A 26,793-nucleotide genomic window follows, 5' to 3' on the forward strand; every position below is an offset into this window, starting at 1 on the left:
CTTCTTATTACCTTGTAGTACATTCATCTTCAGTCAAGACTTAACCTCCTGGCTAAGAATGATCAATATGATATGAATGATCAATGTCTCTTTTTTTTCCAGAGAGAGATGGTGTATGCTTCACGTGAGTCATCACCCACTCGCCGTCTGAATACACTGCCCTCCTCCGGCTCCTCCCCTTCCTCCGCTTCTCCTGCCCGTTCCCGTCTTTCCTACAGTGGTGGTCGTCCTCCTTCATTCTCCGGCTCTCAGCATGGACACCATGGACACCATGGATCTCCGGCTCACGGACCAGCAGCGGGCATGACTGCGTCTCCATCAGCCATCCTCGAGCGCCGAGACGTCAAACCTGATGAGGAAGTTGCCGCCAAGAATGCGCTCCTGAAGAACGAGAGCCTCTATGCAGACCCGTACAGCCTGGTTCCTGATGGACATCGTTTAAGCATCGCGTCCATGGGCGAACCGTTGGGCATGCCAGGGCCAGGTGGGCTCTACCGTCGCGGCTCGGTGCGCTCTCTGAGCACGTATTCAGCCGTGGCGCTGCAGGGTGACCTGGACGACCCGCTCTATAAGCCGGGTGCACCGATCTATCCTGACACCTACTCTGCTTTGGGTGCGGGCTTCAGGCTGTCATCTTCGTCATCTCCTCAGAAGATGTCTGACTCGTACTCGGGGACGCTGAGCCGCAGCTCGCCTGTCAGGCAGAGCTTCAGGAAGGACTCGTCCTCATCTGTGTTTGTGGACACCCCGAAATCAAGGCCAAGCTCGAGTTCGGAGCCACTGGGTAGCGAGACAGGAAGGGTGATTTCCGGCTTCGGGAATGAAAATGACACGCAGTAAGGAGCACCAAGAGTTTACAGTGGGATTTCTGTCTCAGGGGTTCAAATGTCCTCACAAGGACAGGAATATCCTCAAAAGGAAATGTTAACTTTATTTTCAAAAATGTATTTAAAAAACTGAAAGAGCTGAAAGTTTTCCTTTAGGTTCCTGAGGTTAAGATTGGGTTAGATTTAAGTGTCACGTGTTTGCTAATTGTTGGTCCTTTTTAGCAGGGATCGTATGGAGGCGATGGAGAAGCAGATAGCGAGTCTCACAGGCTTGGTGCAGAGCGTCCTGACCAGAGCACCGGACAGCGACAGCACGTAAGACACACACACACGTAAACCTACAATTATAGACAGATGTATACTATCAATATATCGTATACTACTGTATTTACACCCGTCACAGGCATTTAAACCACTCATACTGAATGTCAACCTCATTTACTGAAGCTCATTTGCCAAAAAAAAAAGCCATTCAACCCAAAACATCACATGCATTCATATGCACACTGCTTTATGTGTCTTACATGTGACATGAAGCACTGTGCACATGTCTTAAATGTATCATGAAGCTTGTACGACTGTTTTGTTTCTCTCAAGCCACTGGTTGCTGCTCGGTGCTTCTCATCCGCTTGTGTTGTGTAACGCTCAGATGCAGTGTGGACTGTTGTGCGATGTGTTTTGCATTTGCGGCCTGTCGTCTGTGGAGTGTATCCCTGCATCGTGGACGCTGCCTCGTCCTCCACTGTCACCCTGGTATATTCGCTTTGATGGACAGTCATGAACGCACATCTGGAGCTCATCTGCATCAGTGCATCAGCATTAAGTGTGCAGGACAATACAGAGACCAGAAAAACTGAAGAACACACACAGACACACTACAAACACACATACAGACACAGAGTCAGGTCCAAAAGTCTGAGTCCACTATCAAATACTGTATTTCATCAGTTATCAAAAACTATTACAATATACTATTAATATCTTCAACAAAAAACACTTTTTACTCATTTATTGTTGGGTTTAGTTTAATGGAACATCCATTCGGGAGGTTAAGGAAGTGACTTCCTGTTATCGCTTATGTTATAGCAGCTATAAACAGTCATTCTGTCACCAGTCTCTCTCTCTCTCTCTCTCTCTCTCTCTTGCAAAAGTTAATAAACAGCAAAAAAATGCAGCTTATGTTACCAAGAAACAGCAGAGTGTCAAAACCGCTAACAATGGAGACTCCTTCCAAAAATATCAACCATTATTCTATCCACATTCACTGGATATGAGCAATCGCACACTCTGATTGGCTATGATTTGTCTCTGATTTGTCGGACGTTTTGTATAAAGTTTTTATTGATCAAATTTGCAAAAATTTAAAATAAAAATACAACCACGATTCCAAAAAAGTTGGGACAAAGTACAAATTGTAAATAAAAACGGAATGCAATGATGTGGAAGTTTCAAAATTCCATATTTTATTCAGAATAGAACATAGATGACATATCAAATGTTTAAACTGAGAAAATGTATCATTTAAAGAGAAAAATTAGGTGATTTTAAATTTCATGACAACAACACATCTCAAAAAAGTTGGGACAAGGCCATGTTTACCACTGTGAGACATCCCCTTTTCTCTTTACAACAGTCTGTAAACATCTGGGGACTGAGGAGACGAGTTGCTCAAGTTTAGGGATAGGAATGTTAACCCATTCTTGTCTAATGTAGGATTCTAGTTGCTCAACTGTCTTAGGTCTTTTTTGTCGTATCTCCCGTTTTATGAGGCGCCAAGTGTTTTCTATGGGTGAAAGATCTGGACGCAGGCTGGCCAGTTCAGTACCCGGACCCTTCTTCTACGCAGCCATGATGCTGTAATTGATGCGGTATGTGGTTTGGCATTGTCATGTTGGAAAATGCAAGGTCTTCCCTGAAAGAGACGTCGTCTGGATGGGAGCATATGTTGTTCTAGAACCTGGATATACCTTTCAGCATTGATGGTATCTTTCCAGATGTGTAAGCTGCCCATGCCACACGCACTAATGCAACCCCATACCATCAGAGATGCAGGCTTCTGAACTGAGCGCTGATAACAACTTGGGTCGTCCTTCTCCTCTTTAGCCCGAATGACACGGCGTCCCTGATTTCCATAAAGAACTTCAAATTTTGATTCGTCTGACCACAGAACAGTTTTCCACTTTGCCACAGTCCATTTTAAATGAGCCTTGGCCCAGAGAAGACGTCTGCGCTTCTGGATCATGTTTAGATACGGCTTCTTCTTTGAACTATAGAGTTTTAGTTGGCAACGGCGGATGGCACGGTGAATTGTGTTCACAGATAATGTTCTCTGGAAATATTCCTGAGCCCATTTTGTGATTTCCAATACAGAAGCATGCCTGTATGTGATGCAGTGCCGTCTAAGGGCCCGAAGATCACGGGCACCCTGTATGGTTTTCCGGCCTTGACCCTTACGCACAGAGATTCTTCCAGATTCTCTGAATCTTTTGATGATATTATGCACTGTAGATGATGATATGTTCAAACTCTTTGCAATTTTACACTGTCGAACTCCTTTCTGATATTGCTCCACTATTTGTCGGCGCAGAATTAGGGGGATTGGTGATCCTCTTCCCATCTTTACTTCTGAGGGCCGCTGCCACTCCAAGATGCTCTTTTTATACCCAGTCATGTTAATGACCTATTGCCAATTGACCTAACGAGTTGCAATTTGGTCCTCCAGCTGTTCCTTTTTTGTACCTTTAACTTTTCCAGCCTCTTATTGCCCCTGTCCCAACTTTTTTGAGATGTGTTGCTGTCATGAAATTTCAAATGAGCCAATATTTGGCATGAGATTTCAAAATGTCTCACTTTCAACATTTGATATGTTGTCTATGCTCTATTGTGAATACAATATCAGTTTTTGAGATTTGTAAATTATTGCATTCCGTTTTTATTTACAATTTGTACTTTGTCCCAACTTTTTTGGAATCGGGGTTGTACTCTTTTTCTCAAAATCCAGTGAATGTGGATAGAATAAAACAGTTATTCTACTCAATCTTGCCATACATGGTTTATATCAGTTATCAGCTCATGTATGACTCAATTTCATGGAATAACTGTTAATTATTCTATCCACAGTCATTGGATATGAGCAATCGCACACTCTGATTGGCTACTCTACTACTAGGATATCAGCTCATATACCGTGAGTAGAGAAAAACAAAATGGCAGCGCGTGTTGCTGAACCAACCAAGGATGAAATAACAACTCTACTTGAAAACAAAACCCCAAAAAATGTTATCAAGTATTTAAAAGAAACAGAAATGGCTAAAAGAATATAGGTCCACCCGCCCCCCAAGATCTCCTATTCCACACTCGAGCCCAGTCAGTGACGGTAATGCACCTTTAAGTTGGCTTGCCAACCGCGAAAAAAAAAAACTAAAGAAGAAGAAGAAAACCCAAAAAAATTAAAAAGCAACAAAATATGGAATGAAAATATTTGATGGTAATTAAATGTACGACTCACATACAACTCAATTTCATGGAATAACTGTTAAATGTTTGTTTTTCTTTGTAAGATGTAAAATTGCTAAATGCAACAAGTTTGTAAAATAGATACAGTATGTTTATCATCAGGCGGCACAGTGGTGTAGTGGTTAGCGCTGTCGCCTCACAGCAAGAAGGTCCGGGTTCGAGCCCCGTGGCCGGCGAGGGCCTTTCTGTGCGGAGTTTGCATGTTCTCCCCGTGTCCGCGTGGGTTTCCTCCGGGTGCTCCGGTTTCCCCCACAGTCCAAAGACATGCAGGTTAGGTTAACTGGTGACTCTAAATTGAGCGTAGGTGTGAATGTGAGTGTGAATGGTTGTCTGTGTCTATGTGTCGGCCCTGTGATGACCTGGCGACTTGTCCAGGGTGTACCCCGCCTTTCGCCCGTAGTCAGCTGGGATAGGCTCCAGCTTGCCTGCGACCCTGTAGAACAGGATAAAGCGGCTAGAGATAATGAGATGAGATGATATGTTTATCATCAATCTTGGATCATGTGACGCGTCCATCATACAAGGACTCCGTGAATGAATGAGTCATTACTATAGAAACGGTAACATTTTAGACCAAGTGCATTCATATAAACCTGTGATTTTAGTTTGCAGCTGGAACAACTGATGGGATAGAAAATGAATCAACACCTTCTGACCAATCAGAATGGAAAATGATTCAAGAGCGCTGTGGGATAAATATCTTTATTGAGCAAATTTATCAGCTTCACTGTTCTGTGATTTTTGACGTAAATCAAGTAGGTTGGTTGTTTTCTCAGCGGAGTGAAGCGTCTTAAAATTCTTGCTTGTAGAAAAGGTCAGGGGAAAAATCTCTAACTTGTCTTGGAAGCAGCCATGTGCTGTAATTCGAATAAAATATTTCACATAATACCATAAATTTAAAATAAATAAATTAATTAATTAATTAATTAAACAAATAGCGCAACTGGTGTACGGACAAAATATTTCAGGTGTATTTTAATTTTATGTTGAATTAAAAATAGATTGTATTTCTGTCTAATTTTTTCCATGACATTCCATCATTCTTAAATAGAAGCATTTAATATTTAATACGTAATATTTGCTTTTGATTAAGAATGAAATGGTAGTGGACTCAGACTTTCGGAGCCCATTGTAGAGGGCGTATTATTGTGTACGCTAATGTTGGACAGGATTAGCATGGAGTTATTAAATGATTGTATTACTTTAGTGATAGGATAGTAATTATTAGTACCATGAACGTAGTGGCTGTAGTATAGTGCTTACTGTTTACTGAGCATAATGTTAGAACAGGATTAGCTCGTGATGTTAAAGGACTTCCACGCTCACCAAAGACGCATCAGCAAATATCGAATAAAAATGAGAAACGCTATAACAAAGCCATATAAACAGGAGTGTACAGTATGTTGGAAGAAATTCTCATTGTTGAATTTGCTGGTGTTGGGTTGGTGGGTGTGGATGCTCGAGTCGAGTCGTGATGGAGCGTTAGCTGATTAGCTGGCGTAGCGCAGTGTTGAGGTGGTTGTGCGTTTTGCCGTCCCGTGTCGGGCTGTGGCAGTATCACGCCTGTGTGATCCTCAGATGCGGCCTGCTGCGGCTCTGCATGATGGCGGGCTGCCCTCGGGACCCAGGGACCGACTTCTCACGGCCCTTCCCTTTCTCTTCCAGCGAGAAGACGGAGTCCAACAGCGACGGCTCGGCCACAGGAAGTGAGTAAAAACCTATTTCTTATTATGTACTCTTGTGGCATGTTTGCATGGCAGCGTCAGAGCAGATCTGAACACTGAAGTAAACTTTTTTTTTCCCTAAAGCTACTTATATGTGAGACAGAATGCAATCCAGACAATTATCAAAGCACCTCGGCAAGAAAATCAAACAAATTTCAAGAATTTTCCAAATATAAAAATATACAAAGTGTCGCCAATCAGCCAAGTTGTAATTGGTGTCTGATGGTTTTTGGCTCAAATCACACCTCCTGTAGGTGCTTCCTGATGAAGCGTAAGACTTAAATATGAACAAAAACTCAAAGTATACTAGCTGAACGCTATAATGCTATGAAGGCGTCCATCTTGGACAACCAGAATTACTCTATCCACATTCGCTGGATATAAGCAATCATGTGCTCTGATTGGCTACTCTACGACTAGGATATCAGCTCATATACCATGAGTAGAAAAAAACAAAAATGCGGAGCGTGTTGCTGAACCAACCAAGGACAAAATAAAAACTCTACTCGAAAACAAAACCCAAAAAATACAAAGAAAAGCAACAAAATATGGAATGAAAGTATTTGATGGTAAGAACGTCTCATCTCATCTCATTATCTGTAGCCGCTTTATCCTGTTCTACAGGGTCGCAGGCAAGCTGGAGCCTATCCCAGCTGACTACGGGCGAAAGGCGGGGTACACCCTGGACAAGTCGCCAGGTCATCACAGGGCTGACACATAGACACAGACAACCATTCGCACTCACATTCACACCTGCGGTCAATTTAGAGTCACCAATTAACCTAACCTGCATGTCTTTGGACTGTGGGGGAAACCGGAGCACCCGGAGGAAACCCACGCGGACACGGGGAGAACATGCAAACTCCGCACAGAAAGGCCCTCGCCGGCCACGGGGCTCGAACCCAGACCTTCTTGCTGTGAGGCGACAGCGCTAACCACTACACCACCGTGCCGCCCTGGTAAGAACATATCTTTTTTAATTTATTTTTCAAGAATTATTATTATTATTATTATTATTATTATTATCGCATTTTTCACAAATTGCTCCTGTCATTTCACCGGTTTGTTTACATTCTAAGCGGAAATGAGTTTGTCGGACATTTTGTAATAAAGTTTTTATGTATTGAATTTGCAAAAGATAAAAATAAAAATGCACTGTTTCTCAAAATCCAGTGAATGTGCATAGAATAAAACAGTTATTCCACTCAGTCTCATCGTACATGGTTTATAGCCGAAGAGGCGTGTTGCGTCTGCGTTAGCGCTTATCAGCTCATGTACGACTCGATTTTGTGGAATAACTGTTAAATAGTTTTGTTCTTATGTTGCCTTCAAGTCCTTTCTGAAATATCATATTTATAAGGTGAGTGCACTGGAACATCACGACAATAGCTCAATTAGAACATGTGAGCTGAACTTTTTCTCTCCGACATGGTGACGTATCAATAACAAAACATCACAGTGATTACCATACGAATGCACGACCTCCATTTTGTTTTCGATCACACCACTTCATAATCCTGATTTCAGAACTCGTACAAATGAAATTCTGAGGAGGAAATGTCAGCAGTGTTGGCGCAGACTGGCCTAGAGTTGATGTAATAATATAGTTCTACTCTGAACTCTAAAGATACACTGGGAAACATTTGGGTTTTAGTGGTTTAGTGATGACAAAAATATTAGAATGATTGTTCGGTGATCCTTCACTCCACATCCCAGTCATGTCCACGAAGCCCCGCCTCTCGAAATTCAGAATCTGTCTTACACTGGGCGTCAATCAATAAGAGTTTAAAGGAGAACTGAAGGCAAATTTTTTTATTATCAAAATTCTATTTCTCATTTTATTAAATATAGGAATCCATTTCTGATCGCTATTTTGTCGCTGCTATAGCAAGTTGTGAGTGTTTGAAATATGCTCTGTAATATATCAGTCCATATGTCAAAGCAATGGCAGTAAACAAGATTCGTTGAGACCTGTGTGAGACATCGTAGGACGGAAGTGAAACGTACAGCGGAAATCAAAGCGACCGACATCTGCCAACGTTGTCAAAAGACGTGTGCGCCCTCTTTCGAATGCTGATGTGATCAAGCCGGAAGTTTTGTTTGTTTTGATAGCGATCAGGAAAGTTTGAAAAAAGTAGGCAGTAATCGTCATTTAAACTCGTTTTTGTGCAATACTTCGTTTGGGAAACAGTTCATTTGGTGGAATAAATGTGACACAAGATGCCGAGTATGTGTTTTGCACCTAGTTGTGGTCTGGCTGACACTTCATGTTTTGAAGTCTCGCACAAGTCTTGTGAAGATCGTGTGGATAAGCGACGCCTGCCGTGGACCAAACGAACTAAATTCAACACGGCTAAAAACCGAATAGGCCGATAAGTATAATATTTAATTGCAATTAGTTGCCAATATGAGTCATGATATAAGGTTACTAAAACCGAAAACGTAATTGAATAACACGTTAATTAAGAAATAAATCAAGTTTAAAAATGACTTCAGTTCCCCTTTAAATCTGATTATTTTTTGTCTATTTGTTTTATCGCTGAATAATTTTTAAAATCTCTAAGCTAAAGAAAAATCACTAGTCTTAATGTAAAGCTTCCCTGCCACTGACTCACATTTAACAGTTATTCCACGAAATCGAGTCGTACATGAGCTGATAGCTGACGAGGTGCGTAGCACCGAGTTGTCTATAAGCCATGTATGATGAGATTGAGTGGAATAACTGTTTTATTCAATCCACATTCACTGGATTTTGAAAAACAGAGCATTTTTATTTTAATTTTTTTGCAAATTCGATAAATAAAAACTTTACACAAAACATCCGACAAAATCATTTCCGCTTAGAATGTAAACAAACCGGCGAAATGACAGGAGCAATTTGTGAAAAATGCGATAATAATAATAATAATAATAATAATAATAATAATAATTCTTGAAAAAAATTAAAAAGATACGTTCTTACCATTAAATGTGTTTATTCCACATTTTGTTGCTGCTTTTTTTGTATTTTTTAATGGTTTTGTTTTCGAGTAGAGTTTTTATTTCATCCTTGGTTGGTTCAGCAACATGTGCCGCCATTTTCTTCTTCTTTATCTTCTTTAGGGTTTTTTTGGCGGTTGGCAAACCAACTTAAAGGTGCATTACCACCACTGACTGGGCTGGAGTGTGGAACAGGAGATATTGGGGGGGGGGGACTATATTATTTTAGCTATTTCTGTTTCTTTTAAATACTTGATAACAAAGTGATATATCTGACTTGATGCGCGCCGACATTTTGTTTTTCTCTACCTATGGTATATGAGCTGCTATCCTAGTAGTAGAGTAGCCAATCAGAGAGTGCGATTGCTCATATCCAGTGAATGTGGATAGAATAAAATCTTTTACAATCATTTTCTCTGCAAATTTCTCCACCACATATTCACCTGTAATGTAATTATACATCAAACAATGCCAGAATGTATGGAAGCCTGTTGCTGCCGTACCAGAAAAAAGAAAAAAAAAACAGTATCACTGAAAAAAAAAACGTGAAAAGTCTAAAAAAAAAAAAAAGTCTAATTTAAACTCATGTTTAAATCTATGGTTTGAATGAAGTGTGTGTGGAGAATAAACCAAGTAATACGGCTCATTTATATGATTTAATCAAGTTTTGTTTCATGCTTGGGTTGAGACATGGTGAGATTCTGCTGTTACTGAATACGGTGGGTGACATTGTAATAAGTATGTGCACTCTGAGGAGGATTTTAAAATACATGGGGCAGTACAGAAGGAAGAACGAGTCCAACCTGTTGGAAGGAGCATCATTTCTCATTGATTATTCAGAGGCGCATGGACAGTTCCCTGACTACAAGCTACTTCCAGTGGGTCGGACTCATTCTTCCTTCTGTACAGGCCCATATATTTTAAAATCCTTCTTAGAGCGTGCATACTTATTACTGTGTCATCCACTGTGTTCAGTAACAGCAGAATCTCACCATGTCTCAACCCAAGCATGAAACAGAACTTGATTAAATCATGTAAATGAGCCGTATTACCTGGTTTATTCTCCACACACACTTCGTTCAAACCATACAGTGCCTTGCAAAAATATTCATACCCCTTGAACTTTTTCACATTTTTCCACCTTACAACCACGAACTTAAAAGTTTTTATTGAGATTTTATGTAATAGACCAACACAGAGTAGCACATTGTGAAGTGAAACGAAAATGATAAATGGTCTTCAAAATTTTAAATAAATAAAAATCTGAAAAATGTGATGTGCATTAGTATTCAGCCCCCCTGCGTCAATATTTTGTAGAGCCACCTTTTGCTGCAATTACAGCTGCAAGTCTTTTGTGGTATGTCTCTACCAGCTTTGGACATCTAGACACTGAAATTTTTGCCCATTCTTCTTTTGCAAAATAGCTCAAGCTCAGCCAGATGGGATGGAGAGCGTCTGTGAACAGCAATTTTCAAGTCTTGCCACAGATGCTCAATGGGATTTAGGTCTGGACTTTGACTGGGCCATTCTAACACATGAATATTCTTTGATCTAAACCATTCCATTGTAGCTCTGGCTGTATGTTTAGGGTCATTGTCTTGCTGGAAGGTGAATCTCCTTCCCAGTCTCAAGTCTTTTGCAGCCTCCAACAGGTTTTCTTCCAGGATTGCCCTGTATTTAGCTCCATCCATCTTCCCATCAACTCTGACCAGCTTCCCTGTCCCTGCTGAAGAAAAGCATCCCCATAGCATGATGCTGCCACCACCATGTTTCACAGTGGGGATGGTGTGTGCAGGGTGATGAGCAGTGTTAGTTTTCCGCCACACATAGCGCTTTGCATTTAGGCCAAAAAGTTCAACTTTGGTCTCATCTGACCAAAGCACCTTCTTCCACATGTTTGCTGTGTCCCCTACATGGCTTCTTATGCCTGTCTTTCAACAATGGCTTTCTTCTTGCCACTCTTCCAAAAAGGCCAGATTTGTGGAGTGTACGACTTATAGTTGTCCTGTGCACAGATTCTCCCACCTGAGCTGTGGATTTCTGCAGCTCCTCCAGAGTGATCATGGGCCTCTTGGCTGCTTCTCTGACCAGTGCTCTCCTTGCTCGCTCTGTCAGTTTAGGTGGACGGCCATGTCTTGGTAGGTTTGCAGTTGTGCCATACTTTTTCCATTTTTGAATGATGGATTGAACAGTGCTTCTTGAGATGTTCAGAGCTTGGGATATTTTTTTATAACCTAACCCTGCTTTAAACTTCTCCAGAACTTTATCCCTGACCTGTCTGGTGAGTTCTTTGGTCTTCATGATGCTGTTTGTTCTTCAGTGTTCTCTAACAAACCACTGAGGCCTTCACAGAACAAGTGTATTTATGCTGAGAGTAAATTGCACACAGTAGGACTCTATTAACTAATTAGATGACTTCTGAAGGCAATTGATTGCACTGGATTGTATTTAGAGGTATCAGAGGACAGGGGGCTGAATACTAATGCACACCACATTTTTCAGATTTTTATTTTTTTTAAATTTTGAAGACCATTTATCATTTTCGTTTCACTTCACAATTATGCGCTACTCTGTGTTGGTCTATCACATAACATCTCAATAAAAAACTTTTAAGTTCGTGGTTGTAAGGTGGAAAAATGTGAAAAAGTTCAAGGGGTATGAATACTTTTGCAAGGCACTGTAGATTCAAACATGAGTTTAAAGTTATCGTGAAACCAAAGAATCACGTTATAACTTTTCACATTATTACATGATACTGATTTTTTTTCTGACGTGGCAGCAATACACTTCAGTAAAAGTGCGCTATTTAATGGTTTAAATGTATTTACCTAGAGACCAGTGCAGGTCTGAGCTCAGCCTTTGTCTGATTGAGAGATAGAAGCTATGGTATATAAATAGAAAAAACAGCCCGCTCGGAAATACGTCGACACCAGGATTCAAACCAAAGTTGCAAAATCTGTTCTTTTCCTGGACAGTGCTGTAGACCACTCAGCTACAGAGGATTGCATCACAAATTGTGGTTATGTAATATGGCACTTATATAGTCAGTACACAGTGGCGCCACACCACAACTGTGGAATCGCTACCTGAGGCTGGCTCGCCAGTTACATTCTTAAACACGCTCGAACTCGGTTAAATAAACACATACAGACAGGGGCCTCTATAGGCTTCAGCCAAAGGCTGAGCCAAAAAGTATGCTCTTGTTTGACGCGTTAAGAAAAACATGTACACTGTCAGAAATAGGGGTACAGTAAAAGTCCATTTCTGTCCCCCAAGGTCCAATCTACACTAATGTACTATACCTCCTAGGACCTCAAGGTAACCATGTGCCCCTTTTTAGGGCCCAAAAGGTGCATATATGTCTCCAAACAGTATCTAAAGGGTACAAATAAGTACCTTATAACAGGGCTTTCCCCATAAAAAACATATCAGAGCGGTGCTACTGATGTGGAGCCCCAGCCCAGAGGACCTCAAAGGTTGCTAGGGGGGTCCAGGGGCATGTGCCCCTGGAAAATTTTGAAATTAGAGACTTCAAATGGTGCATTCTGGTGGCATCTAGGGCTGATTTAGGCACAATTCACACATAACATTATTAAATTTGCTGTTGTTTTACCTTGTCAAATGTGCAAGGGGTAAAATTTAAAGGGTAAAATTAGATTTGAACTGAAAACACTTTGTAGCATGCCTCTTTATTTTCCCATTCCAGGATGCCAGGAACAGAATCGAGGTCAAATCATACAACAGCGCCATCTAATGACCAATTCTGAGAGCGTGGTTTTATGTATGGTTGCGAATGGCAGTCGGTGCATGCAGCGAAACACTTTTTCACTTCTGGGTTGAGTACCAGGATAGCCTAGACCTATATATTATAATATCTTCCTATTTATAGAGTTATTAGTCATTTTCAGAGGGAAATAGGAGATATTTAGGTGCAGAAAGTACAGCGTGGCGGAGCGCCACATATCCATGCTTTTGGGGAAGCCCTGTTATAGGGTGCTGCTCTAATGGCAATCCATTGTATCCCTAAAGTTACAATAATGTACTTTATTTTCTACAAGTGTACGGGGACATTTTCCATAAGGAAATGTTTATTTTATTTTATGGAAGGAGTTCTGGAGTTTTATATCATTCATAGGTAAAGCTGTAAAGTTTACAGAGCCAGTTTACAGACAAGTTGCGCTTTACAGTTTCTCAGTAACAAAACAAATAGAACAAAAATGTGTTGGTTTTGTCTTATTTATTTCAAGAAAGAGCAAAAATTGTTGGACAAAGTGTGGCTCACAAACTGGCAACCATACTCACATATTTTGGTCGTGCCTGAAACTGAGTACCTTTACTTCCTTTACTACCTTACAGTGGTAGACTTCAGATTTTTCATGTTTAGGTCATAAAAAGAATTTTCCCCGACGCCCAATTATTTTTGTTTAGTGGACCGAAAGCTACTGAATTCGAATCACAGACTTCCAATTTTATTAGTTTTTTTTAATAGAACAATTAATGAATTTAGCACCACGTGGCTCTAAATTCTCGACTATTTTTTCCTGCTTCACCATGATCCAATACAAGATACTACATCATGCATCACGTGGTGGGCTTTCCCCGTTCGTGCAAAGCATTGTGGGATACAAATTTGAAACAGGAGAGAAAAATGGAGGACGTGTGTGGGTGTGCAAATGAAACATGAAAGATCGACTACAGTGACGGAAAGTGAGAAGAAAAGACGTTATGTTATATATGAAGGAAAGGAAATGCAGGACCAAACTAATAAATATTGGCGCTCAGCGAGCACCTCGGTGTGATCAGCTGTTCGTTTAGTGACAAAATGATGGAACTGTAGGTGCATGGTCAAAGGTAAACCTGTAGATGGCAGTAATGCAACATTGTAGATGCCAGCTGCCATAAAACCCAAAAGAAGAAGAAGAGGGTAAACCTGCACATGCGCACATGGACTTCCTCTGTCTGCTTGACTGCGCTAAGTGAAGCGAGCGATTTCATGCACATTATTTGCTTTAATCCCCTCAAATTAAATAACTTCCCAGCCACAGAATGGCCTGATATTTTGTGAGATACTGTATTACAGAAATAAACATCTATCAAAATGACTACATTTCAGCGGGAACTAAATTTCACCGATTTTATGAAATCAAAAGGCCGTCTAGCTTTAATTGTTTCATTTTGAATGTAAAAAAAAAAAGAACACAGCAGAAGCATTGTATCCTGATGTTTGTTATAAGTAAAAAAAAATACATCAATTTTGTTGTGGTAAGAGTAACTCACCATTTGGTTGTTGATTTATTTTCCAGTTACAACACTGCCCTAAGAGTTTGATTCCTTACTTAATGTATAGTATTTGGCAGATACGTATTTTTATCCAAGTGAGGCAGAATCCAATCCAAGGTTAAAACTCTTTCCTTTGGGCCCAACAGTGGCTCTGTGGATGTTTGTTGGATTTGACCCACTAGAACAGGCCTTTAACCCTTTGGGGTCGAGAACTTCGCCGGCAAAGCTCGGCAGGTTTAGAATGAGTAGGTAAATTTAGATAAATATCTGCGCAAGTTTTTTTTTTTTTATCATACAAGCATGATAAACATAGACAGAAACTTTAAACTTTACACTTTCCTATGTGCTCACTGCCAAATAATATTATAGTTTTTAAATTACCTAAATTAGATGAAACATAAAACTTGTCACCTTACTCAGTCACACCAGAGTCGGAGCGCTGAGTGCACACTTATGCATTCATAAGACTATTCACATGGAAACAGCATGATAATCACTTTCACTCTTTTGGTTTTGCTTTCGTGGTGGGAACGCCCACTATAAACAGGATAAAATCTGTCAGCCATAGTTTAGGATATTTGGAGGTAAAACTTGTTTCAAGATGGCACACGGATTTTATGCGCTTCGGATGATTCAGTACAGCGATTTGATTCATGATTCATTTCATGATTCAGGACAGTGATTCAATTCAATCCAATCTTGAGAACTGCGACACTGATGATGAGCGGTGCCTTTATTTTTATTACTTCGACTCGATCCAGCCAAAGATCAACTCGAGTAAGTGTAAATATTTCTTCTATTTCTGATGAGCAGATCGGTTGATGTGCGTGTGCTGTAGTGCATACACAGGAAAAATGACTGAGCAATTTTTTCCAGAGTTCAAAGTATTTTCCTCAAAAATAGTTAATTTTGCTCTATTTTGAGTTTAGAGAGTAAAATTTGGAGTTGGAGTGGGAGCAAAATTACAGAGTAATGGTGTAACAGAGTAACGGAGTTGGTTGTGGCTCTGAACTGAGTAAAATAGTACGAGTTAATTTCAAGACACACTGAATACAGTCAAATACCAGATAAATGAAGATGTAAAAATCAGTTTTAGAACTGTGTTGGAGTGTGTGAACAAACATGACCTAACCCATTGGGACTTGACCTGATGGGATTAAGAGTTGGCAGTGAGAGGAATTTTCACTCTTCTCATATAATGGAATGGAAATTTTTACTTGTCTCATTGAATACCCCTCCCACTGCCAACCCTTTATCTCAAAACAATAGGACATACATTTTTTGATGGCCAGTTAATTGTCCAAATCAATGAAGCAGGTTTAAGTTTTTGTGCTTGATCCATTCCTCAGACTGAGCAGAATCGCCTCAAGTGATCAAAATGGTTTGTCACAATCTCTTAATCCCACCAGGTCACGTTTTTTTCACACATTCCAACACAGTTCTAAAACTGCTTTTTACACCATCTTCATTTATCTGGTATTTTTTTTAAAAGTACAGTCATGACATACAGACTACAGAGATACCGTATTATTGTAGCTGAACTTGTGCTGAATGCAAAAGAAAGTCATATGACTTTGAAAATACTGCTTCGATTTGTTGAAATTGACGACAAAATCAGAGCATGCCAAAATCATTAGAGTGCCAGAAAATACCCTCAGACCCTTAAGTACCGAAGTGTTGAGTCCTCACTGGTTTAGCTTCCTGTCTCTTTTTTCTTGCTGTATTTATTTGGTTGCATTGGTTTCTGCCCCGACTCGGACGCTCTGACTGCCTGTACTGTATGTTTCAGCTGGCCGTCTGAAGAGGAAAGGTAGCGCCGTCTCTGCTGTCCCCTGTCAGTTTGAACTGTGTGTGCAAACGCACACTCTCAAGCTTTTATATATATATGTGTGTGTGTGTGTGTGTGTGTGTTTCTGTAAAGCTCCTTCTTTCTTTCTTTCTCTCTCTTCCAAAGTCTGACAGTCTCACCCTAAATCCTTACACAATGTGTGTGTTCACCGATTTGCTCTTTATTATGTTCACCTGCCATGTAGGTGTATAAACACTGACTGTTGCTATAATTTGCCACATTAACTGCTCATTACCTGTCTCAAGAATCACATGTTTGTTAAGTCATAAGGTGATTTTTTTTAAAGCAATGAGTCGATCTAAATTCCTGTGAGAAAGAGACCTAACACCTGTCACTATACAGATAGCAGCAGTTTCTATGGTGACAGCTACCCGTAGCAATCAGTATTCAGCTTGTTTTCCTCATGATGGCTAATATGTGCGAGATTAGGACTAAGGCTGGTGCGAATACAGTATTTTTTTTTCCACATTCTTTGGTTCCTTGGTGAAAAGGGAACTAATTTCGAATCAATAAATAAAATCAGTGATTGGTTTTGTTTTTCTTTTGTGAATAGGTCTTGGACGTTTACTTTCACATTTTAAGGAAAGTTACACTACCGTTCAAAAGTTTGGGGTCACCCAGACAATTTTATGTTTTCCATGAAAAGTCACACTTTTATTTACCACCATAAGTTGTAAAATGAATAGAAAATATAGTCGAGACATTTTTCTGGCCATTTTGAGCATTTAATCGACCCCACAAATGTGATGCTCCAGAAACTCAATCTGCTCAAAGGAAGGTCAGTTTTATAGCTTCTCTAAAGAGCTAAACTGTTTTCAGCTGTGCTAACATGATTGTACAAGGGTTTTCTAATCATCCATTAGCCTTCTGAGGCAATGAGCAAACACATTGTACCATTAGAACACTGGAGTGAGAGTTGCTGGAAATGGGCCTCTATACACCTATGGAGATATTGCACCAAAAACCAGACCTTTGCAGCTAGAATAGTCATTTAGCACATTAGCAATGTATAGAGTGTATTTCTGATTAGTTTAAAGTGATCTTCATTGAAAAGAACAGTGCTTTTCTTTCAAAAATAAGGACATTTCAAAGTGACCCCAAACTTTTGAACGGTCGTGTATATGATGGTGTTTTGGGGCTGTGGTTTGTTTACACCCCATACTAAAACTTGTAGCATCTTAGCAACCTTCTCAAAGACGCATACGAAAAGCCCAGAAACTCCTATTTACCCGGGCAAAAATGATACAGGATTTATCTTGTAGTGTCCTGATCACCAGATCTTTAACCCAGCCACATATAAAAAGTTGTACGTCTCCATCCTCTTCCAGGTTTTCATCTGTGTGTCCATGTAGAATGATGTTTGCACTGCAGCACCAGGTAGTTTGAGATGTCAGGGAACTCAATGGATGGATAATTTTCCAACTCATAATGAATGAATGACTTTATTTAAAGATAAGATGATCAACAGAGGGTAGCACGGTGGTGTAGTGGTTAGTGCTGTCGCCTCACAGCAAGAAGGTCTGGGTTTGAGCCCCGTGGCCGGTGAGGGCCTTTCTGTGTGGAGTTTGCATGTTCTCCCCATGTCCACGTGGGTTTCCTCCGGGTGCTCTGGTTTCCCCCACAGTCCAAAGACATGCAGGTTAGGTTAACTGGTGACTCTAAATTGACCGTAGGTGTGAATGTGAGTGTGAATGGTTGTCTGTGTCTATGTGTCAGCCCTGTGATGATCTGGCGACTTGTCCAGGGTGTACCCCGCCTTTCGCCTGTAGTCAGCTGGGATAGGCTCCGGCTTGCCTGCGACCCTGTAGAACAGGATAAAGCGGCTACAGATAATGAGATGAGATGATCAACAGAGCTGGTGAGGTCATGCATGTACAGATACAAATAATTACAAAAACTAAAAATATACACAATCTTTAAAAAAATTAAATCTGTTAATTCTCTTCACGTTAAGTTAATTAATAGTTTGCATAACTATTGTCTTTGTATTTATTTACAGCTACAATAGGATCAAAATTTATTCTACTAATGTCAAATTTAGCTCGTAAATTTTCTTTCATCGGAAAAATCCTTCTTTGTTAGCATGTAAGGATCTAATCCCATTGAGTGGTTTCTGTATCCACTTCTTGGTTTTAATAACTTGCTTGTTTGCTGAACACAGACATGGCAGTAAGTTCTTGTGTTAATGGACCAGACTCCACTTTTGGATCATTAATCCTTTTTGAGTGAGAATGCCCTGCATGCAGGATTTGGCTTCTGGCACATCCATACAGTTTTAAATACAAGACCTACAATTAAACAGTTTGTTTTTATTGCATCTATTTAATTCCTGGACTCCCATCTGGAACAGGGAGTGATGTTGCATCCCATTAATACACTTTACAATAGGTTATTAGATTCTAATAGAATAGATGAGCCAAAATAATTGGGGATCTTTTTTAATGGGCTCTGACTCGTTGCAAGTATGAATAGGTGGGCGTCGAAGCAGAAAAGGTTGAGAACCCCTGCTCTACATGAAGTGTTCAAAAACCCAAGCTGATCTATTACAAGATACTGCAAGAAAAATGATAGACAGGGGTAGAATGATGGAATAATAGAAAACTGCGCTAAAATTTGACAACGCTAACACACCATTGGTTCATGAGGAGCCACGTAACCAAGTATTGGGGAAGAAATGATGCACTGAGATTGAAAAATTGCATTGTAATTGAGAAACTCAATGTCAGTGAAATGCAATCGACACAAAAGCATTTTGGATTTTAAATCCCTGTATAAGAAATATTGTCTGCCCTTGTAGTCACGGTCCATTGATGAATAGGGTAGTGGGGTGACGGTGCCAATACTTTTGCACAGCTTAGTATGCCTAATACAATTAGTTAGTAATTGTATATGTATAAAGTGGCCTCCATGGAAAGTGAACCTAATAAACTGTCATTTCAGTGTGTGTGTCTGTGTGGAGGATTGTGTATTCACGTCTTTTGGTTTTGGGTTTTTTTTTTTTTTTTACCTGTCTCTGATTCCCAGTGTTTAGAACCCGAGAGAATGCAGGTTCTCCTAAATTAAATCCACACTAATGGCATGCTCAGTCAAATTGAATGGACTCTGGAGGAGACTGTGCCCTGCTCAGTGTGTGTGTGCTTGTGTGTGAGAGAGACAGAGGGATTACATGGTGGTGGCAGGTGTAGACCAAAGTGGCATGTCTGTGTGCCTCAACACAGTTAGGTGTGTAGGCTTTGGTGCTTATGTACTTTGGACCTTTGACTCCATGATCTTTGCTCCTTAGCTCTGACCCCGTCGGCGCCGCTGGCCCTGATGCCTCCTCCGCCTGCGAGCCCACACACCTCCACTGTGTCCAAACTCCAGATGCAGCTCCACCTACATGAGCTCAAGCAGAACGCCACCGACCTGCGCAAGCAGCTCGCCCAGCTCCGCAAGATGCAGGTAACACACACACTCTCTCTCTCTCTGTCTCTCTCTCTCTCTCTCTCTCTCTCACACAATTTTCCCATTTTCAATGAGTCACTAAGGTGAATGAGTCATTAAGCTGAACGAACAAATCAGTATTTGACTCATTCATGTTGTTCAGTTCTTGCTGAAGGGCTTCACATTTAAACTCACTGGATCCAAAGCTGACTGAATCTAGCATCAGCAAATAAGCAGATGGACCACTGACTAGTAACCAAACCTGTCCACTGATCTCCTGAAATGGATTTAACCGATTCCTGAACCATATTCATAAATGATTCAATTTGTCAATTTGACTCTCACATTGAACAAAACCAGAGTGGATGAGATGTTCCTCACAAGAACTTACTAATATAGCTTTCTTTCTTTCTTTCTTTTCTAATAGCTTACACTACAGCGCTGTGAATTCTCAAATCTGATTGGTTGATTGAAATAGTTGAAATTGTGACATTTATTAGTAAGGAGATGTTTGGTGAACAATTTTGGAAGGAGTCTCCAGTGTCAGTAAGAGTCAGCGGTCAGTGTTGGCAAATTGCTATGGAATAAGAAGAATAAAACACTTTGGGTCAAACTGTTATTGGAAAATACTGTAATCATTTCATATTGGGCTGCACGATGCCACGTTGTTATTGATTTTCCTATAACAGCACACCACCAAGTCCTTACTGAATGCTCGACTAATGCCGCTTTTCCACTACCAACGCGGCTGAGTTGGGCTGAGCCGTGCCGTGCTGAGTTGGGCTGAGTCGAGCTGAGTGGGGCTGTTGGAGTTGCATTTCGACTACAACCGCGCTGAACCGTGCTGGCTGGAAGTGGGTGGACACATTGGGTGGAGTTAGCGAAAGTGGGTGGACGTCACGTGATGTCGTTAGGCGGCGCAAACAGTGACATCAGTGATCTTTTAAGCGGTAGTCTCACGACCCGGATAGTAAACAATAAACATGGAGGACATGGAGTCGTTAGTGTTGCTGGTCTTGGTGCTGTGGCTTGTTGTCACCGACAACGCCAACAGATACTGGCAAGAGCGTATAGATGAGGCGAGGCACATGAGGCTTCAGAAATTCTCGTAATTCGTAATTATTCTTCTTCCGGGTTTACGGTGTTTACAGATCCCAGCGTGCTCGCGGGGCGTGTGTGGGTGTGTGAGGACACTCCTCCTCACCAATCAGTGCACAGGGGAGTGTCTCCTCACGCCCTAGCCCCACTCGGCTCAGTTTGGCCCGCTTCAGCCCCACTCCAAAACCGTGCGAGTTTTGGGTGCTAAGTAAGGCTGAAGCGAGCTGAGTCGTGCTGCTCTGAGGCAGTCAAAACGCGAGCCATGTCGGGCTGAAGTGAGCTGAAGTGAGCTGAAAAAGGGTAGTGGAAAAGGGCCATAAAACTTTGGTCGTGATAGTACTACAGGGTAGAAGTACAGTAAAGACAAAAAATCTGAAGCAAGAAAATCTGAAACAGGTCTTGAACGTTTATGACACATTGAGGTCTTTCTGAACACAAGAAATCAGTGGTCGGTGATTGAACCTCCAGATGCAGAGCCGTCATCCCAAAAATCTCTCTCTCTCCGTCAAGGCTCGTCAAATCAGATAAAACCCACAGACAGAACAAGCAGCAGACAGAACATTCAACCACACGCTGAGAGTTTACTGAGAGTTCACAAAGCTGGAAGATTTGGACAGTAAAAGAAAAAGTGTGGGTGGAAGCGGAGTGGGGGTTCATTTCTATTGTGCTGCTGTCTCTGTGGGGACCTAATGTCCTCCTGACACTGTGGAGGAGTTGTGTTGTTTTGAAAAGCAACCATCTTTGTGTATAGGCTCGACTTTGGTTTGGTTGCCTCAGTATTTATTTTCGTATAGTAATATAATTCCATGCCACTGTCTGTATTACTTTAGCACTCCAAATATCTCTATCTGGATTTGGATTTAAACCAGAAGTGGGTGTGGCCTAAATCCAGAAGGCGTTTTTCATTTCTAAATTTCAGAACTCCTAATAAGTATTTATAAGAACTAGATCTAACAAAACCAAAACACACAGCCACTATACTAGTGCATCTCAAAAAATTTGAATATTGTGAAAAAGTTCAATATTTTCCATCAGTTATTTAAGAAAGTGAAAATGTTATATATTATAGACTCATTACACATAAACTAAAATGTTTCAAGCATTTTTCTATTTTAATTTTAATCAGTATGGCATACAGTACAAAAACATAAAACCCATCTCAAAATATTAGAATATTTCATTTCGAGTTTGAGTAAAACAGTATGAACACAGTGTATCTCTCGGTCTAGTTCAGTACACACAACCACAATCATGGGGAAGACTGCTGACTTGACTGTTGTCCAGAAGATGATCAAATCAAATCAAGTTTATTTGTATAGCGCTTTTAACAATAAACATTGTCGCAAAGCAGCTTTACAGAATTTGAACGACTTAAAACATGAGCTAATTTTATCCCTAATCTATCCCCAATGAGCAAGGCTGTGGTGACGGTGGCAAGGAAAAACTCCCTCAGACGACATGAGGAAGAAACCTCGAGAGGAACCAGACTCAAAAGGGAACCCATCCTCATTTGGGCAACAACAGACAGCCTGACTATAATATTAACAGTTTTAACAGGTATAACCCTCAACTGTCCTCATGGGGCCGTCCTTCACAGGAGCGGTGTGATAAAACTCCGACCAGACACAGGGCACCAGGATGGATCAAGCAGGTCCGAGGGGCAGAAGAGGCCAGCATCTCAATCCCAGGATCAACATGTAACTCAGAGGGACAGATTGGGGGGGAGAGAGAGAAAGAAAACACAGGTTGTTAGGTATGCCCTAAAAATGACAAGTATTAAATCTGTGTGGTAGGCTCGCAGAGACGAGAGTCTTTACATCAGGCATAACACACAACAATGGCATGTTAATATGGTAAAAAATATCATGACCTGCTCTGGCTGGATGCTTGATTGGGTGATGGGAGCACACTCCTCAGCAATGATGAGATGCAGATGGGACCCTTAGGGCTGGCCAAGACAATTCAGTTACATTTCACCGGGTCTGGGACATGCGACAGAATGTCTGACGGCCGATTCCCTGCAGGCTACGATAGCCAGTCGAGGTCTCAACCGTCTCCACCAAAAGATTTCCTGTTGACTCCATGTAACTCAGAGGGACAGATTTGGGGTGGGGGGGGAGGGAAAGAAAACACAGGTTGTTAGGTATGCCCAATGTCACCTGAATAAGTAGGAGCAGTATACATATTGCACCGAGTACAAGCAGGGACTCCGGCAACTAACTATGACAGCATAACTAAAAGGAGAGAGCCAGAAGGTAACACAGGCATGAGGGAGCCCCGGGACATAAAGCAGCCAGCCACTACACCATCAATAAACTCGAGTGAGCAAGCGAGTGGGGACTGACAGCATCCATACATCCCAGTTTACCAAAACACTATGTCTGAGGACCCTCCAGATCTACTCCTTTACCTCATAAACACCATTAACAAAAGGCTTGACTAAACAGATATGTTTTCAGCCTAGACTTAAATGCTGAGACTGTGTCTGATTCCCGAACACTACTTGGAAGGCTGTTCCATAACTGTGGGGCTTTGTAAGAAAAGGCTCTGCCCCCTGATGTAGCCTTCACTATACGAGGTACCAGCAGATAGCCTGCACCTTTTGATCTAAGTAGGCGTGGCAGGTCGTAGAGGAGCAGAAGTTCACTCAGGTACTGTGGTGCGAGACCATTTAGTGCTTTAAAGGTCAATAGTAGTATTTTATAATCAATACGAAATTTGATTGGGAGCCAATGCAGTGTGGATAAGACAGGCGTGATGTGGTCATATTTTCTAGTTCTAGTAAGGACTCTTGCTGCTGCATTTTGAACTAACTGGAGCTTGTTTATGCACTTATTGGAACATCCAGACAGTAAGGCATTACAATAATCCAACCTGGAGGTAACGAAAGCATGGACTAATTTTTCTGCATCATGCAATGACATTAAATTTCTTATCTTTGCAATATTTCTCAGATGAATGTGAGTTTCGAACGAAAGACTGGGGTCAATAATCACTCCGAGGTCTTTTACTGCTGCATGTGAAGAAACAGAAAGGCCATCCAGAGTTACTGTGTAATCAGAAAACTTACTTCTAGCTGTATGTGGTCCTAGCACAAGTACTTCAGTCTTGTCAGAGTTAAGCAGAAGGAAATTAATAAGCATCCAGTGTCTAATGTCCTTAACACATTCCTCAATTCTATTAAGCTGGTGTCTCTCATCAGGTTTTGCAGAGACATACAACTGTGTGTCATCAGCATAACAGTGGAAACTAATACAATGTTTACGAATAATATCGCCCAGAGGTAACATATATAGAGAAAAAAGCAGTGGACCCAAGACAGAACCTTGTGGAACACCAAACTTTACCTCGGTATGTCTAGAAATATCACCATTTATATCAACATACTGATAACGATCAGTTAGATAAGACCTGAGCCAAGAGAGGGCCATTCCCTTAACTCCCACAACATTTTCTAGTCTATCCAGAAGAATGGAATGATCAATGGTATCAAATGCTGCACTAAGGTCAAGCAACACAAGTAGCGAGACACAGCCCTGATCAGACGCCAACAGTAGGTCGTTTACTACTTTAACCAGTGCTGTCTCTGTGCTATGATGAGGTCTAAATCCTGACTGATACATTTCATGGATGTTATTCCTATGTAAATATGAGTATAACTGCTGTGCCACAGCTTTTTCAAGGATCTTGGAGATAAAGGGGAGGTTTGATATTGGCCGATAATTGGACAGCTGACAGGGATCAAGGTCAGGTTTTTTAATCAGGGGTTTGATCACTGCTAGTTTAAAGGATTTGGGTACATAGCCAATCATAAGAGAAGAATTTATTATTTTTAGAAGCGGTTCAATTACTCCAGGCATTATCTGTTTGAATAGATGTGTCGGTAAGGGATCTAGTACGCAAGTTGAGGCTTTTGATGTAGAGATTAATGAAAGTAATTCAGTTTCTTTTAGGGGAGTAAAACATTCTAACTGATGATCTGATACAGTTATATTGTTAACTACAAGGTCACTTTCATTGTCTAACCTTAAATTAGTAGTTTGAATTTTTTGTCCGATATTCTCAATTTTGTCATTAAAAAAATTCATGAAGTCATTGCTACTACATACTGCAGGTGTGCATGTGTCTATAGTGGACTTATTCCTGGTTAATTTTGCTACAGTATTAAATAGGAATCTAGGATTATTTTTGTTATCTTCTATTAGGGAGGAGAGATATGTTGATCTCGCAGCACTAAGAGCTTTTCTATACTTCAGGAAGCTCTCCTTCCAAGCTAATTTGAACACTACCTATTTTGTTTGACGCCATTTACGTTCCAATTTTCGAGTGGTCTGTTTTAATGTGCGAGTGTCATCATTATACCAGGGTGCTAATTTTTTGTCTCTGACCATTTTCCTTTTTAGAGGAGCTACATTATCTAAAGTATGGCGGAACGTTGACTCTAAGCATTCAGTTGCCTGATCAAGTTCTGCAGGGGCTGACAGTGACCCAATCAAAGTTGACAGCTCTGGGAGATCATTTATAAAGCTCTGTGCAGTAATTGACGTGAAAGTACGTTTAATACAGTAGCGTGGTGAGGTGCATATATTATTACTCAGACATATTTTGAATGAGATGAGACAATGATCTGAGATAACTTCAGACTGTGGAAGTGTGACTATATTGTCTACGTTTAATCTGAATGTTAGTATTAGATCAAGGGTGTGACCACCATTATGGGTCGGTCCTATGACATTCTGATTAATCCCGACTGAATCTAAGATGGACACAAACGCTGTTTTTAAAGGGTCTTCTGGGTTATCAAAGTGAATATTAAAATCTCCGACAACTAAAGCTTTGTCTAAGGAAATAACCAGATCAGAGATAAAATCTGCAAATTCAGAAAGAAACTCAGAATATGGCCCCGGGGGCCTGTAAATAATAAACAATGGAATTAACTGGGTAGACTTATTTTTCGAGGCTACATACATTATATGAGTATGAAGAACTTAAAATGTATTAAATTTATAACCAGGTTTTTGTGTTACACCTAGATAATCATTATAAATAACCGCGACGCCTCCTTCTCTGCTAGTTAGACGAGGCTGGTGTATATAACTGTATCCAGGAGGACTCGCTTCATTTAATGCTATGTATTCATTTGGCTTAATCCATGTTTCTGTTAAACACAGTACATTAAACTCCTGATCAGTAATGAGTTCATTAACCATTAGCGCTTTAGATGTAAGAGATCTAATATTTAATAGCCCCACCTTTAGATCAAAGGTGCTGGCAGCAGCTGTACAGTCAGTATGATCTAATTTTATATTGATTAGGTTACTGGAACAAACTCTCTGAAAATTTCTACCTTTTTGTTGAGCTCGGGGAACAGACACAGTCTCGATGTAGTGGGCCCTGAGTGACGACTCTGTGCAGCTAGCAGACAGTCGGTTTAGCCTGTTCGTCTGCTCCCTGGCCTTGGCTCTGGATTGTCAGAAATTAACTAGGCCTGTTCTGAGACGATGACCTATGCTGCAGGAAATGAGAGCAGCACCTTCCCGAGTGGGATGGATACCATCCCGCCCTAACAGGCCAGCAGTGCCCTCAAAATTAGCCCAATTATCTACTATAAAGCCCACACTGTTTTCAGAGCACCACCTGGACAGCCAGCAGTTCAGCGACCGTAACCTGCTGTAAGCTACATCGCCACGCCGCATTGGGATGGGGCCAGATCATACTACAGCATCGGACATCGCCTTCGCTAATTTAAACACCTCTACAAAGTTACTCTTAGTAACCTCAGACTGACGAAGGCGTAGATCATTAGCTCCTGCATGGATAACTATCTTTGAGAACCTGTGCTTGCCTAGGACCCTAAGATTACCTGCTATGTCCGGCGCCCTGGCTCCCGGTATACACCTGACTAAAGCTGCTGGTGCCCCTAAAGGCTGAGCTAATTTCACGTGCCATATGATAGAGTCCCCTATAACCAGAGCTCTTTCAGGTTTCTCAGTGGGTGCATCACTAAGGAGAGCAAACCTGTTCAACATGTGACGCGGAGAGGAGTGGTGCTCCCGTGGGCGAGCCTCAGCGGTAGCTTTGGCTCTACGCTTATGCC

The 26,793-nt window shown here is 41.1% G+C and overlaps 1 protein-coding gene across 4 annotated transcripts in view; it reads left to right on the plus strand.

Annotated features, from left to right (window-relative positions):
- srcin1a (SRC kinase signaling inhibitor 1a) overlaps window positions 1–26,793 on the plus strand; it is a 128,362-nt gene that overhangs the window by 50,834 nt on the left and 50,735 nt on the right. For 3 of the 4 annotated variants that reach the window (XM_060902061.1, XM_060902058.1, XM_060902060.1), the window contains 5 exons: window positions 103–836; window positions 1,050–1,142; window positions 6,009–6,049; window positions 16,116–16,160; window positions 19,459–19,616. In XM_060902061.1, coding sequence (XP_060758044.1) covers window positions 103–836; window positions 1,050–1,142; window positions 6,009–6,049; window positions 16,116–16,160; window positions 19,459–19,616 — 1,071 coding nt within the window. The remainder of the gene's footprint in view (window positions 1–102; window positions 837–1,049; window positions 1,143–6,008; window positions 6,050–16,115; window positions 16,161–19,458; window positions 19,617–26,793) is intronic. The other variant, XM_060902059.1, reaches the window with a different exon arrangement.

This window comes from Neoarius graeffei, chromosome 20 (assembly GCF_027579695.1).
Source record: "Neoarius graeffei isolate fNeoGra1 chromosome 20, fNeoGra1.pri, whole genome shotgun sequence".
NCBI lineage: Eukaryota > Metazoa > Chordata > Actinopteri > Siluriformes > Ariidae > Neoarius > Neoarius graeffei.